A 19,890-nucleotide genomic window follows, 5' to 3' on the forward strand; every position below is an offset into this window, starting at 1 on the left:
TTTGAACGTTGATTATGATTAATTATTATGATTATGATTATATTATGATTATTTTATATGTTATGATTATTTTATATGTTATGATTATTTTATATGTTATGATTATTATATATATTATGATTATTTTATTTGTTACATATTATTGATTGTGATTATGTGTTAACAAAATGATTAAGCAGACGTGTTTATTCTCTGAATTAGCATATTGGGAAAGTTTAGAAGGCTTCCTTCTCCTTCTTGATAAATATATTCTCAATTGCAGAATTTTTATCTCCCCTAAATACTTGTCTGGGATTGGAACTCGCTCCTTGTCTCACATCTGCATATGTATAGACCACTTTGTAGAAACCATTTCTATTTATACTTATTATATATTCTATATAATAACCATCCATTTTTACACCGCGACTTTATTTAATAAAAATAATGAAATATAACTATAGTTGTTCTTCAAACAAACCCCGCGCAGCAGATTTTCACTGGCCTAAATGAATACACTTCATCATATTCTTGATATTTTCCAGGTAGCTTCCTGTTATCACTGAAATGAAGATATTCTTTGAGGTATCTTAACCTATTTTCCCCTTACCTAATTATTCATAAATACTTCCATAACTCGGTTGAAAATTACAGTAATGGTACGTCATATTTAAACAACGTGTATTACGTACAGTGATATTGCACAGGGATATCATATTCGTCCCGCTGTATGATTTTTTAACAACTAATATAAATTATTTTGGGTTCAAGTTCCACATTGTATCTACAGTAAAGTCCCCCTTGTGGTCGTTAGCATCTAGCCCAACCCTTGCTTGAGGAACGCAGAGGCTCGCTTGTGCTTCCTCTTTAATGGGCTTGAAGAGGAATAAGCTGTATGAGTGGAACAGGTGGGAAATTTTTCAGCGTTTATTGCAAGTTTTCCACGTCTGCAGCGCAAAAATTCGGGTTGAACTAATGATATATACGAAATTTTAAGCCGAGCTTCATGTTGTTAGATATTGTGGATATAAAATGAAAAATAAATCTTTATATTGCATTTCGAACCTGCTTACAACTTTATTGCCAATTTGAACGGAAGAGGAATAGTTCTCCGTGTATTTAATCTTCAAAATGGTGATTATTTCTTTTGAAAAAAAACACATCTACTTACGAGTTAGGACAAAAAAAGTTCGTCCACAGTACTGGCTGCACACATCCATCATTCAATAAATCATTCACGTGCTTATCAGTACAATTTCTTAGTACAATTATCAGTACAATTTTTATCAGTGACTTTACGATTATTCGCTTTTGACTTGGTCTATTAGAGAACAACAGATGACTTGCATTGCCGAGAATTGTGAATGCGTATTCATAAAACTCATTACATATTTCAAAACTTCGCGATGTCAAGTGGAATGTATCACAAAATACTATTGAATACGGCCACGGAAATTAGGATTCTTGGAATATTCAACGAATGCACGTATGGAACACATTCCTATTAAGTCCAAAAGCTCCGAAGCATTTTGTCTGCGGAAAGTTGTCACGAAAAACTAAATATTCATGCCAACTTATACGAAATTTATGACTACGAATTGACTTGAAGTCGTAAATATTAATTATCTATGGGCCGGGTTGCATTGTAAGTCAGCTTGGTTCATTACCATCCAATGTTGCAGAACATATGGATTTACTGAAACAAATAATATTACACGAAGTAATACTTCCTAAAACCGCCTCTCGCAAAAACATTTCAGGAAACCTACGCAAAAATTTAATAGCGAAGAACAATACAGAATTTAGTGGTTGAATAAAACCAAATTTGACATCAAAACGTATAATTAAAATAATATTTTGCGTTGTGCTAGATTACCATAGGTCAGGTATTACAAAGCCCAGACATCAGCCGAACTTTGACAAGCAAATTTTACATCAGCTAAATGACGGTGAGTGGAAGTCGTGACTGTTTTATAACTCCTAACAAAAGTCCTTTCCATATGTAATCCTTCAAAGTTGTAGGTAATTATGAGAAATACTCTTATTATTAGTCGATGTTGAAGGTAATTTCATGCTTTGTAAATTTATTCGATGTCTAGTCGAGCGCTGCCCGGGTTAACCTTGCCTCGGATTGCTCCAATTATTTAATATTTTCCCACTAAGAATGATGCTTTAGGTTATGGTAAAATACCGACACGGTACACGCCCGAACAGCCCTTGTATATTTGCGTGGCACCACACTTCCGACGCATCCAAAAATACAGACCCGCAAAATTTGACAAATATCCGAGTATATTATACAAGTATATTACTCGTATTATCGTATAAGAGTATATTAGATAAGGAATAGAGTTATATTTCCCAGTGTTGGAAGACCCGGAGGTGGCGGTAGGTGGAGTTGTCAGGATGGTAGTAGCCGTTGGAGGGATAGCCATAGCTGATGTAGCAATAGAGCACGAACCTGCGACGTCAGAAATTTTCCAATTATACATAAAATAAATTAATACATTTAACAACTGTATTAGTTTCGTCAGTAGGTTAATCTAAAGCAAATAACCTCACGCAAAAAAGTGCAATAATAATTCAACTTTTCTACTGAATAAATCTTTCGATCAAGAATAATCAATAAATATCGCAGCTGATGAAACATGCTCATAGATAACTCGATTGATAACGAGTATTCCATTTGTAAATTCCCGTGATGGAGCAAATACGTGAAACAAATAAGTGTTCACTCCGGATGTGTGTTAATTTTTCATTCCACACTTAATTGCCTATCCACCCGTAATTTCCTATACTAATTAAAGTTAAAATTCCGAGTACGAGAAACGAGCCGTTTTGCAGGCAGCCGGATGCTGTTTGATAATAAATTAATATAAATAAAAGGAAAAATTTATTATCATCTTCAATGGGGATAATTTCGATCATAATAATTATACTATCATTCTCAAGATATACCTATAATTCGAGCGGGAAGATTTGAAAGAGCTGGTTACATTTTCGCCCTCGAGAGGGATCATACGGGAGGATGGGATAATTAAATAATATCGTTGGATGATGATAATTTGAAAAGTATAATTACATTATAACCCTCGAGGCGATAATTTGAGTGGGAAAAGTTATACTATCCCTTACGAGAGAATAATTCGATAGGGAAAATAATATTATTTGGAATAAGGCTTAATTCGTGAAGCCTGAGACCGGATCACTTACGAGCACGCCAGGGCAGCGATCACAAATGTTGTGGCCGCTAGAGTTGCCACTGGAGAGCGGAAGCTGCAGAACCACGAGCCAAGTAACACCGCTGAAATGAGAGTTTTGAGGTAGAGTAAATCATCATAATAACTCTTATTGTTGCATGGTAGTGTCACTTGAACATTGAAATAACTTAATTATTTGTTAATAGTGGTTGCGGTTATTTAAACTCACTTCATGTACCTAAATTAAACCATGAAAAGGAACTGCAGCGCTGGGAAGTAGTGGTGGTACCTGTGAGCAGGGAAGAGAACTGCAGCGCTGGGAAGTAGTGGTGGTAGTAAAGCACGCGGTCCATGGCGTAGAAGGGCAGGTAGTGCAGGAGGTATGCCACCAGCAGCCACCGACACCAATATGCCAGCTCATCGATTTCTGGCAAAAGTGGTATATCAGACAAAGTTTATTTTCGATTTCTCGGTAAAAACAATATATGAGGCATTGCATTTTTAAAGTCTCGTATCCTAACAATCGTAGTTTAAGAAATCATGAACACAAATCTGGAGCAACCTCGAATAAATTACCTGTCAAGCTTGCACCGTGAGGGTTTCTTTTGAAGACGTAGGATCGAAAGAGCAACAATCCGGCCGCTGCTATCAAGCACATAAAATTTAACGCAAATATCAGGGGGTTTCCAATAAGTCCGATCCGATAGACCAAATCGAACCATGGATGCATCTGTTGTGACAGAGAATGGGGTTTATTCTGCGGATGAAAAGGACTTGCGCAAAAAAATGAGTGTCAATTTTATTTATTTGTCACTGATATATTAGTACTTGTACAGTATGAGTTAAGTAAGAATTAAATGAAATATTCAAATTATGAAATTTTCTCTATTAATAACGAGTCTAATTCAAATTTCAGGGAAATATTCGAAGGCATTACAAAAACGTCCTTGAGTGAAATGAAAACAATGTTTGAGCTATTTTTGGAAGTTCATTACTTAATAGGTACAACAATAAATTTTTTTGCCATTTGAAAAGGAAAAACTCACGGAATAACAGATGGGCCACATCCAGGGACGTTGGGTGAGCTTGTGGTAGGTCGCTTCCTGCATGCGGCTGTTCCGGAACTTCATGACTTGATGGGACTCCAGAAATCGCTCCACCAACCCCGATTGCAGGTGATTAAAAGTGGCATTGGGCACTGAATAAAGTCCACATTTATTGTTTTTTTCTCTAAAAGGGTAATCAAGAAAATATTGTAGCTTAAATTGTCGAGAAGCGCTTTTAAAAAAAAAATGATTCTACGTGACTGGGTTATAATCAGATATACTCAGGTCCAGACTTAATGACTTACACTTCGAATTGACATTTTGTTCGAAGATCCATTGGTTGTATGGATCGAATTTGTTAGTTGAGCAGGTCACTTCACCGTGTCCGTATCCCCTGAAAATGTCCTAAATCTATAATATTATAATAATATAGTCTATATTGTATTATAATAATGTAATAATATTAAATGAATGCTTACTTGTTTATTTCACCCAATCAGTTATAATTAATTTTTTAAACTAATTTATATAGAATGAATCAGTTATCATATGTTAAAATGAATATTTTCTGACCTTCCTTTAAGCTCTAAATTTCAAAGTGACACATAGGAAGAAAAGCAAGCATTACGATTAAAAAACACGCATAGGAATTAATTGCGTTTCGAATAAAAAAACGCCGACATATATAACGTTGAAGACTACGAACACTAGTAATTAGCATAAGAAATAGAAGTGACAATACCCCATAAGAAATTTTGCCTATGTCTGACCGCGCAGTGCCAGAGAGAATCATTTTAGCCAAAATGTCCCAAAATTCCGTTCAGTATCGGGCCGTTGAGGTGGTTGAGAATGGACTCGTTTTTACCACCTTTGCTAAAAATAGCAGACAATAAAATATAATTTTTAAAGAAAAATCAATTGCACGCGCAGTGCAATGTTTTAAATTTTAAATGAAACTCGGTTGGCTCCCATACACGCTGTTATGATGGAAGCTGAGCTCTACAACGTGTGGAACACGTACAAAATTTAAATTTAATTTCTTTATTTTTTAAGCTCGCCAATTCTGATCCCCTAGCTTAACAGTTTGTACAGTTAGCGTCGAAATTATTCTTACACCTCTTTCTATAACTCGAAAATTAAAGATTGTATGAGCCAAATATTTTATTGAACTAAGCAATATGTAATGGGGAAAATAGCACTAAATTCATGACCTATTATATACTTCTCTACAAAATATAGGGTGAAGAATAATTTAAATTTTAGGGCATGTGTAACAATTTTCTTATTAACTCACCAATTGTGTGGTAATTTTTGAAGACTTCTTGTAAGAAAGCATTGTTTGCGTTGGCTCTGGCACTGAAGCCGCACTCGTGACGTGAGCGCTTGTATTGATGGTTTGAAAGCCCGTGTCTCATCCTCGTCGTCGTTGGGTTCGACTGACCCTGAAGATGGCGACGTTGAGTTGGAACTTTTCTCATCTTGGTCCTCATCTTTCACTTCATGAACAGACCACAAGAACTCGGGTTCGGGGTCAACCGACTCGGTGAGGCTGAGGTTCTGTAGAAACATCGCTGGACTTTACTGCTTTGTTACAGACTTCACGAGCCAATTGAGCGAATTCAAACGATTCGGAGAAGTTCTAGGTGAATATGAGTTAAGCAATTAATATTACCCTAGAAAATATGTACATCGAATGTTTAGGGAAGTTTTTGAGTGGAAATTTTTCATTTATACCTTCAATGAGCAATAAAGTTTTAAAACAAACATATAATTCTTAGAATCCACGAATATTGGTTTGCTTTAGGTAATGGCAAATTTTATTACTAATATTTCTCATGAAACAGAAAAAAATTATTCCAGTTGTGCTCATAGCTATAATAGTAATTATTACTACAGAATTTTTCGTACAGCTTAATCATGTACTTATCTAGTAGGTAGAAAAACAAGCTCATTATCATGGTTTGCATAAACAGCTCAAGTCACAGGTTTCCGACCCTTTACCCATAATCTTATTTCTAATTTTGGCCATTAAAAATTTAATCACTGTCCCCTGATCAAAAAAACCTGATTATTTACCTCCGATTGACCATGCACTTCTACAACCAAGAACCCGAGACTTGACCTTGTGTCATGATGGGAGGTACTTCTTTGATATATATAATTGATTTCGATTTTTTAAATACTTTCCAGAACCTTAATGCTAATCTTTATTGATCAACACAAAACTAGATGGTATTTTATACGTTTCATTACATAGTTCTTGAAACTCTGCTGCAAAGGCCATATGAAAGCATAATGATTTTTTTTCATATCGAGGAAAAGAAACTCGAAAGAAATTAATAGATTTTAATTCGTTTTAATGATTTGTCTTGCAAGTATGTGATAGTTTGGGGACAAGTAAATTATTATATGAAAAATCAATGTCTAGGTGGCTAGTTCTACGATTAATGCAACTCTTTATCAGTTAAATATTGCACTGGAACAAAATATAATTTAGTCAGTTCAATGACTGGTAGATAAAGACGAGAATGGATGATTTGTCGGGCGTTTCAGGAAATTCCAGAGTTTAAATGGCGAGTTGTTCAGGACCATTCACTTTTACATTGTGAGATCGTGTAGTATGGTATAGTATAGTATCTTCGGCATTAAAGAATAGGCCTGGATAGGCCTGTCGCCGATTCTTGTGCTTTTCTTGACTAGACTGGCCTTTTGATCAGATCTCTTCAACGGACGGTAGATTTTAAATCGATTCTAGATATCAGTTGTTCCGTAGGGTACGAGGCATTTTAAGACTAAACATATGCTCTTGCATGGCCTTGTCTGGTCTGTTCTTGAACGCGTTCATACTCGGAGCGTCAACAATATCTTCAAGGAGACTGTTCCACATGTCAGTGACTCGAAGCGAGTAGAAATGTCGCGTGGATAAGTTGCACCGCAGTTTTGTTAGTTTATAGCTGTGGCCCCTGGTGTTGGTTCTTGTTTCAAATTCTAGTAATCCTTCTGGGACCTTGTACAAACCATGAGTATACTTGTATACTTCAATGAGGTCACCACGCAGGCGACGATAACGGAGACTGGGAAGCTTCATTATCTTCAATCTTTCTTCATAAGACTTGCCCTTTAATCCTGGAATTATCCTTGTTGCACGTCTTTGAACACTCTCAACTAAATTTCTGTCCTTTTTAAGTCTCGGTGACCACACAACGTTTCCAAACTCTAGGTTCGGGCGCACGACAGAGGTGAACAACAGCTTCATCATTCCTATATCTAGGTACTCGATCGTATAGGAGCATCTGATCAGCCCAAGCAGTTTATTGGATGTATTAACTTGCGTTTCAATATGCCTATAAAATTTTAGCTCCTTGTCGACACAAACTCCTAGATCTTTTTCCACGCAAGACTTCTCAATCATAACCCTCTCGTTGCAACCGTGTTTTCTCATGCTGTAAGCTTGCTGTTCATTGTTCTTGCCGAGGTGAAGTACTTAACACTTGTCAGCATTGCAACGCAGCTGCCACGTATCAGCCCAATCAACTAAACTATCAAGATCATTTTGCAGTTGCATTTTATTTGACGCATCCTTAACTGTATTATAAACTTTTGTGTCATCTGCATACATGGAGCACACGCTTGACACAACTTCTGGTAGATCGTTTATAAAAGCGACGAACAAAACAGGTCCAAGAACGCTTCCTTGCGGTACGCCACTGCGCACAGTCACCCAGTCTGATACGGTTCCGTTAATGCTGACACGTTGTCTTCTGCCTACTAGGAAATTCCTGATCCATTGGAGTACATTTCCCTCTATTCCCAAAGAATTCACTTTACGTAACAGTCGCTCATGCGGGACACTATCAAATGCCTAGGCAAAATCGAGGTACAGTGCATCCACTGGCACCCTTTCGTCCAGCAGGCGAGTCCAATTATTCAAGGTAGACAGGAGATTAGTGGTGCATGGTCTGCCAGCAATAAAGCCATGCTGACACTCTCATAGAAGATGGTTAACAGTCAAGTGATCTATAATCATATCCCTCATAACCGATTCCATCACCTTACACACAACACTTGTGAGACTTACAGGACGGTAGTTACCTGGGTTACTCCTGTCACCTTTTTTGAACAACGAAACTAGTTAACTTCGAGTCCACTGGTCGCTCCTCAATAGCTGGAATACTGTTCAAGTTCTCATCTGTGAAGACGCTGCTAAAGAACTGATTTAGAACATTGGCCTTACCCTCGTCAGAAGGGTAATCAGCTTGTACGTGTTGTACGTGTATCAGCATGTGCCGTCCCTGCACGATAGTCACAAACGCTTTCGCTTTTGTAGACGGTGTTCTTCATACCTGAGCGGGTGACATAAAGGAGTGACTGTTATATCCTCAATGAATCTCGGCTTTGAATACGGTCCTGCAAGCCGATTGACCATCTGAACGCACACTGAACGCTTGTGAATGTAGCTCTGATGCAGATGTTGGTAGATGGTAGGTAACCTGTGATTTGTGCTGTTTATGCAAACGGCTGCTGCTGTTTGCATTATGCTGCTGAGCCCGCTGTTCTACCTACTATTGTACATTACGTACAGCAAAGTACATAGTGTACCTCACCCATAGTTGAAATACATTGTATCATTATGTAATTATTATAATACATTACGTGTAATACATTCTAATGCTAGTTCATAATGAAACTCAGTCATTTTGCTCATAGTGAAAACTCATAATGAAAGTACCTCATTATACTGTCGTGTGCTTTCCGGGCGCTTACCAAAGGCAAGGAGAAGACAGTCTTGAGTACATAATGTGCTGTTCTAATAAGAAAGCACATTACATCACAACATAATGTACGTACAACAGACTACGAAAAAAAAACGATTTTGGCACATAGTGTACCTTTTTCATAATAATTGTAAAATAAATCATAATATAATTTATGTTATTATAATGTTCGTACCACAGGCTGCGAGAAGACGATCCTGTGCTTGAAGGTGACAGCAGCAGGCAGGTCCCCGCAGCCGATGAGGGCCGCCGTGCCGTTGTGGTAGAGCCTCAAGACGTCGCCGTCCTGCAGGCCCTCGGGGGGACCGGAGTACGATCCGTCCTCCTGGTCTGGGTCGTCGACCGGGTACAGGATTTGTCTGTTGTTGGAACGCAAACTGACATTCTTCGTTCGTGATGTTTGATAAGCGGTTAAGATAAAGTCGACCGGGTACAGGATTTGTCTGTTGTTGGAACACAAACTGACATTCTTTCGTTCGTGATGTTTGATAAGCGGTTAAGATAAAGTCGGCCGGTTAAAGGATTTGTCTATTGTTGGAACACAAACTGACATTCTTTCGTTCGTGGTGTTTGATAAGCGGTTAGGATAAAAGTCTACCGGGTAAAGGATTTGTCTGTTGTTGGAACACAAACTGGCATTCTTTCGTTCGTGATGTTTGATAAGCGGTTAAGATAAAGTCTACCGGGTAAAGGATTTGTCTGTTGTTGGAACACAAACTGGCATTCTTTCGTTCGTGATGTTTGATAAGCGGTTAAGATAAAGTCGGCCGGTTAAAGGATTTGTCTATTGTTGGAACGCAAACTGACATTCTTTCCTTCGTGATGTTTGATAAGCGAAAGATAGAATCGGCCGGTTAAAGGATTTGTCTGTTGTTGGAACACAAACTGACATTTTTCCGATCGTGGTGAAAGAAAAGCGAATTAGGGTAATAATAGGTCTTATTTGTCCCAATGATCTAACAAAGGGGTGAACAATTGCAAATTTCAACAAGCGATGCGTAAATGAAAATTTTCCGACTGTACCCTAATTTTTATGAATTATTAACTGATTACAATTTCAAATGAACAGAACTTGGATGTCTTGAACACTCTTCTCTTTTCTGAATATCATCAGGATTCTTTTATCAATTTTCTTTTCTTGGCAAGTTTAGACTATGTAAATCATTAGTATTGTCTTAAGAAACATGATATAAGTAATAACGTTTCTGACCCTGAAGTTTCAGTATTAATCTCTATAACATATTTCCTTCGTCATTATGTGGAAGACATTCGAAAAGTAAGAAATTTATATGTATACATATATTGGTTGAATATATACAAAACGCGATAATTGGAAGATGTTTCTCCTTTAATATCCCGATTACTGTTTTTCATAAGCTCGATTAAAACGAAAAACTTATTTAATTGCGTATATTGACTAAATACGTAGAACAAAAATTATGATAATAGTAAGACATAACATTTGATTTTCGCATTTTTTCTATACCCGGCATCTAAAACTCACATCCAGTTGTTGTGATCTTTGATACCGATCACGGTGACTTGTTGTTTTTTACCGGGCATGACTTTGAACGGATACGTAAAGTTATGAGAGTGCAGATAGCCTCCGTTGATGCCAGTGTTGCGTAGAGTTACAAAGTTTCCGTAACCAACATCTGTAGAAATTTGATCAATACTGTAAGATATTCGATGAATATTGTGCATGTAATCCATGTATATCATTATGTTATACTGCGGATTTTATATTTCAACTGACTTGAATTCGCATTCAATCGTTTTTCATTTAAAAGGTCCAAATAACTTTATTATTTCATTGTCGTTTCATTATTCATATTTCATTGTCATTGTTTTCCTCATGCCGTTAATTAACATATTTCCGTCGATGACATAATTAACTTTCTTCGGTTTAGATAATAATTTAACAAGGCTTATGCAAATTATTTGCACCACACCAACTTGTCAAGCAATTTCAATTCAATAGGATATTGATCACACTGGACCAATCAAACTTCTATTAATGCTTATACATGTTTGATTTTTTGCTTAAATGTAGCGCACTGACCAGCAGGTTGGCTGAGGTTATGCAGGTTGTTGCCAATGAGTCGCATTTGGAAACCAGGGCTGTGTGAGGCTTCTTGAAAAAACAATGGAGAGTTCCTGTCCATGTGGGAATTATGTTAAAAAAATTAATTCCCAATTCTATAATATAATTTATTCAATATTAGCGAGTTCAAATGAAAAAAAAACAACGTTGTGGCATTGATCACGAGTATTTCGTGATATTGTGCACTTGAAAAAAATTAAGGATCTATATTCTGCTATACTATTTACCTTGTAGACATTTGAAATTTTTGAGCTCATGGAAAGTCGTCAACGAATGATATATCAAATTTAGACCGCCAAGATTGAGCCATGGATGAAACATATTTTGTGTTTGTAGTAAATCCTCGTGTAGAACAAGACAAGACGTAAGTCAGAGCCAAAAAGCTGGTCAATGTTAAATATTAATTCGCTGTACATGATCACATATGAATGAGATACGTGAACATGATAATCATCATGTTTGAGAATGAAATCAAACGTCCGTGATAATTGCATATTTTTAGTCTTATGCGGGTGAACGATGTTTCTTGAAAACCAAAATAAACAATAACGAAATTTTATAAGGAGCGCTTCAAAAAAATTGAAGTTAACAGTTAAGTGAATGAAACTTGGTAAAACTTCACATTTTAAATCACACGGGAGAAATTAAAAACTAGCCTCATCTGGCAATAAATTGAATTAACTTAGATGATTTATTTCGTAAAAACAAATTACTAACTTCATTTATTTAAACTTGCGCGAAAAAATATAAAATCAAGATTCCATTAAGATATTTCAAGCTTTATTTGAATTAAATGAATGCGATTAGATGTTAATTTGTCTGAGGGATGAAAAGATTGTGGTGGTCAAATGACGGTCAATTCATTTCAATTAGAACGTTCAAAATTTATTAGCCAGTGCATTCTCTAAGTGCTTTTTACCAATCATGACTCACGAATGAATTAGCAGAGCGTCGTGGATTACGAAAAACCCGAAGTAAATCAGCATTGGGAGGACAATGAGAGCTGCCACTCGTGCCAATAGGTGCTGTGCTATTTCCGTCTGAAAAAAACGTTATACTGATTATTATTATTGTTGTTATTATAATTATTATTGGTATTTTCATTATTATGGAATCAATTATAAAGGCTCATTGTAGTGTATACGGACTTTGTCTGTTTAAGCCTTTAACAGCCTTTAATAAGGCTGTTAATATCGATTACACCCAAAGTATTGTTTCATTCGCATTACACCAGTTATCCCGATTACACAAGTTATCCCGATGTTCCGAAGCGCTTCTTTACTTAACTGTACAAAAAACAGCTGTACAGAAAAAAATAAGTAGGTAAACTTAAGCCTATTGTTTGCTTCACTATTTGGCTTCAAGGCAGTTATAATCCGAAATCAAATAAATCGATGTAATTACATTAAAAATTACGTTACTAAATATTTCGCTAATAGAGAAATTTTCCGCCCCCATTTTTTCGTCTTAAACTCCTTGAATGAAAACTCAAAATCACCCAATTAGAATCCGCGAAGATGTTCCAGAGTTGCGACGCGGCGTGCAGGCCCACGACGGCCACCGTGAACAGCCCCACGAACTTGACGCTCACCACGCAACCCAAGAAGAGGCCCGTCGCCCCCAGGCTGGTCCACCACGGCCCACTGAACGCCCCTTGCCTAACGTGTAGCACAATTTTAAAAATTATCCACTTTTTTATTCAATTGTTGATGCTGCGCAGGGTTTATTCACTTTCTTTGGAAATTGAAACTTGTGATCTCGTGAAACGTTGCATGAATACTCGAAGGGGATTAGTTTTATAGATGGCCAAAATGGATGCCAATTGTCTTGGATTTAGCAGTAATAAAACTGTAAATATTCTCCTTAAAATTCGAGACAAATTTAAAGATTTAACTTTACATCATATCAGTAACCGATAAGAATTACCATATCTCCCACGTGAGCCACAAAATGTTCCAATAAAAGCAATCCCCTCAGAGAAACGAGTGCGATTTTATTCAAATCGCTAAACATTTTTTTGCCATTGTGTGATCCTGACCCAGTATGAAATATTTTTCATATTTTTTCAATGTGTGGGTGATCCTGACCCAGTTTGATACGGCTAAGATGTGTATCATTGCAAGGTGCAGAAAGTGAGCCACTATTTTGGTCAAGCCAAATAGTGGTGACCCGTCAAAATTTGGTGACCCGTCAATTATTCTGGATGACCGTGAGCCTGACCTTTTACTATGCAAATTTGAACTTCGAAAAATATCCAAAAATATCCGAAAATTGCTTAAGAATATATGAAAGTGCACGCATAGATGACATTAATAATTCTGCAATTATAAAACAACATTAGTACATTTTAATTACAGTTTATTTACAATATAAACACAGTATATTATTTAGTTACAGTTTATTTACAATAGAAACACAGTATATTATTTAGTTACAGTTTATTTACAATATAAACACAGTATATTATTTAGTTACAGTTTATTTACAATATAAACACAGTATATTATTAAGTTACAGTTTATTTACAATGGAAACACAGCATTTTACCTCAGCGTTGCGTGCTGCAGGCGACACAGGCTGAGGAAGGCGGCCATCATGAAGAACATCAGCGGAGCGTCCAGCAGGATGAACCTCGTCAGCAGCAGAGTACCGGTCTCTGAACAAAAATCTTTACTTCATTTTACGTTAACAGTATCGCACGTCCTCTTCTTTAACACTCAATAACAATAAAGTAGGTTTAATATTTTTAGTTTTTCTTTTCGATATTTTATATACCGCAGAATTTCCTGGACCGCTACATCAACGACGAAAAACCGATATTCTTGAAACCATTTTTGCATGCAATTTATTACCCTCCTGAAAATAAAATATACTGTAAAATATAAATAATATAGAACAATAAAACAATATATTAAAATATAAATTGCAAAAGTTAATGGAAAATATAAAAAATAGTAAAAAATTAATATAATAAAATATAAATTGCAAAAGTTTAGTATAAACAGAAAAGCAGGCAACAAAGACCGGCCGTGACGAAGATAGCGGCGAGCAGCGCGGCGGGCAGACGCCGCGTCATGGACCACGCGCACCCGAACGCAAGGGGCGCCAGCGCCGTGCCTAGCAGCGTGCATAGCTGTGGGGGGTGGGAGGGAACTTAGCAGGTTAGCATCATTAAGAAATGAGTATTATAATGAATATCCATTATATTCATATGTTATGTCACAATATGATACTATCAATCACATTGTGAAAGGCGTTGAAGATTCGATACCCACCTTATAAGAGCTTAGCATCATTAAGGCAATGAGTGTTATAATAATTATTATTCATATTCATTGTTTTGTCAATATGTGATATTGCCAATCATTCTGTTTTAAGCTTAGCATCTTTAAGGTAATGAGTATTATAATAATTATTCGTTATATTCATATGTTATGGCAATATATGATAGTGCCAATCATACTGTTTTAAGCTTAGCATCATTATTACAATGAGTGTTATAATAATTATTAAGTATATTCATATGTTTTGTCAATATATATTAATACCAATCATACCAGCAACATTATGACAATGAGTGTTATATTAATTATTCATTATATTCATATGTTTTGTCAATATATGATAATACCAATCATACTTTTTTAAGCTTAGCATCATTATGACAATGAGTGTTATAATAATTATTAAGTATATTCATATGTTATGTCACTATGATAATACCAATCATACTGTTTTATGCTTAGCATCATTATGACAATAAGTATTCTAATAAATATCCATCATATTCATATGTTCTGTCACAATCTGATACCATCAATCATAATATGAAAGGCGCTGAAGATTCGATATCCACCTAATAGGAGCTCAGCAGCGTTATGAAAATGAGTATTATAATAATTAGTAATTATGTTCATATGTTTGTCACTATATGATACTATCAATCATATTGTGAGAGGTGTTGAAGATTCGATGCCCACCTTATAGGAGCTTAGCATCATAATAGGATATAGTGATTATTCTGATAATTATAATTATAATATTAATATTCTTCCATTAGGTTCCTATTTTATGCTATCAATTAGGCTGTTGCAGCCTTGATGATTCAAAACCGACCATATTTCTAATGAATCATTGTGTGTCTCCTCAGTCATATAGTTGTACGATCTGTACTTCCCATTATTGTAATTAAATGATGCATGCTTTGGCTACCGTTCAATAATAATATATGCTTAAAAATGTTTTTACTAACTCTTACATTCTATCTTCGATTAATATCGAAAGGTGCTAAAAATTCATTGCCAACTGTGGACATTTCTACGAGTAACTCTTCTAATAATTACACCCTGTGGAAGTCAGCACAATAGTTCGCACTCAAAACCAAATTTTTAAACACTCGACAGCAAATCGTTTCCATGTAAATTAATAAAATCTTTCTGCCTATTGCAAACGATAAATTTTAATTCCTGTTACCTAATATTTACCTTTAAATATCAGCTAAATGCATAAACAAACCAATAAATTGGATAGGTATAAAAGTTTATATATTATATTATATTATGGCCAAATTAATATTATTCACATGGCGTATAACGTACCACTCTCATGTAAATGATTTCTGGGTATCCTTCGTAGCTGTCGCCAGGCTTCTCGAAGGCAAATGTGCCGTTATAGCCGCTCAAGAGCGCGAAGAACGTAAGAACCAGCTGTCGGAGAGAAATTCATTCCAAATCAGGCTTAAAAATCAATTACCATTGCTTGTTAGGTAGGAAACATTTAGCGTATTTAATAATAAAAATATTTATTAGGTAACATTCATAACTACTTAGTAAAAACGGCATTGCCTGGGTGGTTGCCATCACGGATTTTTTCTCAAATTGAACGATAACGATCGTCAAATTCAACCGAGGAATAAACTCCGCTAACTAGAATATCAGCGGTTTGAGATTTATTCAAGATTAAAAGTAGAAATAGTTTATACTGTGTACGTAAATGCATTTTCTAAATCATTAAAACAGAAAAACTGGATATATTCAAATTTTATGAAATAATTACCTTGCCTCCTGGGGGATGAACGTCGAAGAAGTAGGTCCTGTTAATATACATGGAAACCATCTTCCCGAAATGTGTCTCATCCCAGCTGGTGGAAAATGTTAATGCGGCAAAATAATTTTATTAAATTCAGTTGAATTTAATTTTAATATTTATGAATCATAATTACATAATATAGATATTTCGGACACGTAAGATGTCCAAATTATCAATTATAATACTCGCAATTCTCCAGTATATATTTTATCATATATCATTGTTATGCTTTCGAGTATTTGAAGTTCATGTATTGCTATATGTTTCGCTAGACAAATGATGGACAAAAGAACACTGTTCATCACTTACCATTCTAAAAAAGCTATTGTTTGTTCATTATTTATTGCTTTTTGCTTGTATTACTTATATGACAATTACATTCCACTTGTTTTATTCATTTATATTCGTTTTTCTGTTCATTACTAATTTTATCTGTATTAGTTTCCTATAAATTCGACCGACAATATATGACAAACAACAGACTATTTGTGATGAAGCGACCATGGCAATTTTTTAATAAATTCTATGTAAATTAATAATTAAGATGGCTATTTTTCGAAGTAATAAATGAGTGGTCTTTTTAATTAACATACATTTCATCAGCCGACTTCGTTCGCAATCGTTCATTAATGGCTTATCTGCTTAATCAATTCAACACTGTATTTTTTAGTCGAAAATTTTTCGGACATCCCGGATTAGACATTTATTTTGACATTCTTGTGAACGATAATACCGAACGAATGCGTACAGATTGTTCTACATACTGTATGCATATCCTTACATGACATAATACGGGACGGTGATATAGTGCAGTCTCGTGGCTAGAGTCAGCAACGTAGAAAAGATGAGGCAGCACCACCATGCTCCATTTGAACCCGACCTGAAAATATTAATGATGTACTGATTGTTATTTTCTTTATCAGGAAGAGAATGATAACTTGAGTTGTGTGTATATTATTACAATGAGAAACACATTTGGCAAGCTCCGAATGGGATGACGTGAAATTTTGCAATCATGTCAGTTTCATTCGAAAGTAATCAAGTCTTCGTAATTCGGAACATATGATTATTCACAATCAATATACGATATAATCTATCATTATCTTGGAACCATTCGCAGCAATTATATTTTTTAATTTAATATCATTCTAAGACAGTCCAATCTCATTTTAAATATTGACCATCGCACAGGAATATAGTTGTTAGGTCAATTGAAGTTTACCTACCTGAAATCATCGGCAATTTTCTCGACAATTTTTTTCAACGAGTGCATAAGATGAAGGCGTGCTGTATTTTCACCCACACATGTTTTAACCGCAATTTCTTGACATATGCTCGTTTCCATTTTAAACGACGGTTCGGTCTGTTCCGGGCTCATATTGGAGAACTCTGATTATATTGTCTGAATTGTAATTTTAAGTAAGATATATCTATTTTTAAAACATTTTTTAAAGAACAAAGTCAACTTGAAGGAGCATATTCACTACAAATTTTTCTTCGGCATTTCATATCTTGCCGTTCTGATGACTCGAAACTCTTTTTTTTCTGTCTACATCCACTGTTGGAATTTTAACTCTAATTCTAAGTGGAATACGTCAAGGAACTTTCAAAATTTAATATTTTATTAACAACTGATTTATTTTTGCAAGAATTCCAATCAATTTTGGACTTATAAATCTTTCAGATATGAACGTATACCAAACAGCACCTGCGACGATGGACGACTAAAATGTTCCAGGTGGCACGTCAAATTTTTCGTCAGTTTTCCTCCAGGCCTTACTGCGGTCATCGACCGATGCCGCGAGCTTGGGAAATAAATCAAATAAAACTTTTTTCTGCAAAGAACATAAATATAATAAAATAGTTTCAAGATGCATGATACGTTCTTAATCATTAGTAATCAAGTACAAGTGATAAAGTTATACTTCCAGAAGAATTTTTACATAAAAATTTATCTATTCAATCATAATTTTCTGAATTGTTTGGTAATTAGGTTTAACATGTGTATTGTGATGAGAAAATTAGCTCATAGATCTCTGATGATTCAAAATAATGCTTCATTAGAAGTGTATAGACGATTTACTTACATCTTCGTCTGATTCTACGCATGGGAAGGGACTCATGTTACTCCTTACGTCTCTGATACATTGCAGCCACTACTGCAGAGTAAAATTTAAAATCATGTATTGAATTTTCTGAGCAGTTTTAGTTTTCAAAATGCATTTGAGCACAATTTCTATTAACTACATATAAACCCTAATACCAATTTACTTTCTTTGTTTCAATTTGATTATCTAGCTATGATTTTAGCATAGCCTGTGTCTGGTTAGAATATTTGGCGCTTCTATGTATAATTAATTACAATTGTTTACATTCGCCGCACCATAAATAAAACTCTATAAATTGATCAAATACGTTTTTTCTGCAATAAAATTACTTGATTGCTGTGATCGCAAATACCCAAGTTTATGTCTAAATTACGAATATAAAATATGTTACATATAATTCAAGTGTTTTGGTAGTCGAATTTCGTGTTAGTTAATTATCTTCACTTCATTCATAATGAAACTTTGCTGGTCATGACTTACTGAATACAAGAAAAATTCTGGCGTTATGAACAACGATAAATTCAGTGCTTCAGTGCGCAGCGGCGTGCCACAAGGAAGCGTTCTCGGGCCTATTCTATTCGTTGCGTTTATAAACGATCTGCCAGAAGCAATGTCTAGCGTTTGCTCGATGTATGCTGACGACACAAAAATTTATAATACGGTGAAGAATACGTCGCAAAAAGTACAGTTGCAAGGTAATCTTGACATTCTATTCTATTCTATTCTATTCTATTCTATTCTATTCTATTCTATTCTATTCTATTCTATTCTATTCTATTCTATTCTATTCTATTCTATTCTAAATTATTATCAATGTTTTCAGTGGTTATCAATGAGGCCGTTTTCGTAGTAACGAACGACGACCATATAATAAATAAATTGGAGCACAAAACACTTCGAATAATTACTAACAATTTATTTTACTGACATATCTTGACGTGTACACATTTGATAAAATATCAATATAAGATGACAAAATTTGTTCATTTAGATCAGTTTGATTGAAGGCCAGATAGTGAATTTTATTTACAATTTTCTCAATTGATTTCTCAATAATTCGAACTCGATTTCGTAGACGTTATTAGATTAAATATCATGTTTCCGAATGAAACTTTCAACGTTTTACCGACGTTGCGAATGTATCAACATTCATTATCAAGTTATAGAACGCGTTGAGTAATGAAATTTAGATCTACATAAGGAAAAAATTGCATAAATAGGATACTAAAAAATAAATTTCGATGGAAATAAATATAAAAAAATATTCATTTAATGAATTGTGTCAAAAATTATCAAGAAAACAGTCTTAAATTTTTTACAAATCCAGTAGTTTGAAGGTTGATAAGTTGGAGTCCAATCCTTAATGATGAGAGCTTCAGCTGTCGTTAGTCGTGTGGTATAACGATGCTGCATGGTTCACTCCTCTACCATTGTGAGTGTGATAGATACAATGTTCACTTTCGTATGAGAAACTCAAATTTTCCGATTGAACTAAACCGTTCATACAAGCTACGTAGTTTAGATTTATAAATAACAACTTAAAAATTTAACATTTCCATTTGAAGCTACTGCGAACAAAAAATTGTTTGG

General features: G+C 35.1%; 1 protein-coding gene across 1 annotated transcript; it reads right to left on the reverse strand.

Moving 5' to 3' along the window:
- Positions 1 to 1,809: 1,809 nt before the first annotated feature.
- LOC108679971 (protein O-mannosyl-transferase 2) lies at positions 1,810 to 17,902 on the reverse strand. Its single transcript, XM_018168717.2, has 18 exons — positions 17,419 to 17,902; positions 16,974 to 17,072; positions 16,160 to 16,244; positions 15,703 to 15,810; positions 14,129 to 14,237; positions 13,652 to 13,760; positions 12,603 to 12,762; positions 12,038 to 12,144; positions 11,063 to 11,157; positions 10,505 to 10,655; positions 9,176 to 9,359; positions 5,520 to 5,782; positions 4,531 to 4,619; positions 4,226 to 4,377; positions 3,756 to 3,909; positions 3,469 to 3,606; positions 3,193 to 3,283; positions 1,810 to 2,440 (listed from the first exon to the last, which is right to left on the reverse strand). Exons 1-18 carry the CDS (start codon positions 17,568 to 17,570, stop codon positions 2,332 to 2,334), a joined length of 2,355 nt encoding a protein of 784 aa, XP_018024206.1. The 5' UTR covers positions 17,571 to 17,902; the 3' UTR covers positions 1,810 to 2,331.
- Between the last annotated feature and the right edge of the window lie 1,988 nt (positions 17,903 to 19,890).

This window comes from Hyalella azteca, unplaced genomic scaffold, assembly GCF_000764305.2.
Source record: "Hyalella azteca isolate HAZT.00-mixed unplaced genomic scaffold, Hazt_2.0.2 contig14244, whole genome shotgun sequence".
Lineage (NCBI taxonomy): Eukaryota > Metazoa > Arthropoda > Malacostraca > Amphipoda > Hyalellidae > Hyalella > Hyalella azteca.

Excerpts from the sequence above, each read along its gene's own strand:
- LOC108679971 (XM_018168717.2), bottom strand. The coding sequence starts at position 17,570 with ATGAGCCCGGAACAGACCGAACCGTCGTTTAAAATGGAAACGAGCATA. Across the intron at positions 11,158-12,037 it reads GACGCTCTGCTAATTCATTC|GAACTCTCCATTGTTTTTTC; the intron begins GTGAGTCATGAT and ends CCACATGGACAG. Across the intron at positions 4,378-4,530 it reads ACAAAATGTCAATTCGAAGT|TGCCCAATGCCACTTTTAAT; the intron begins GTAAGTCATTAA and ends GACTTTATTCAG.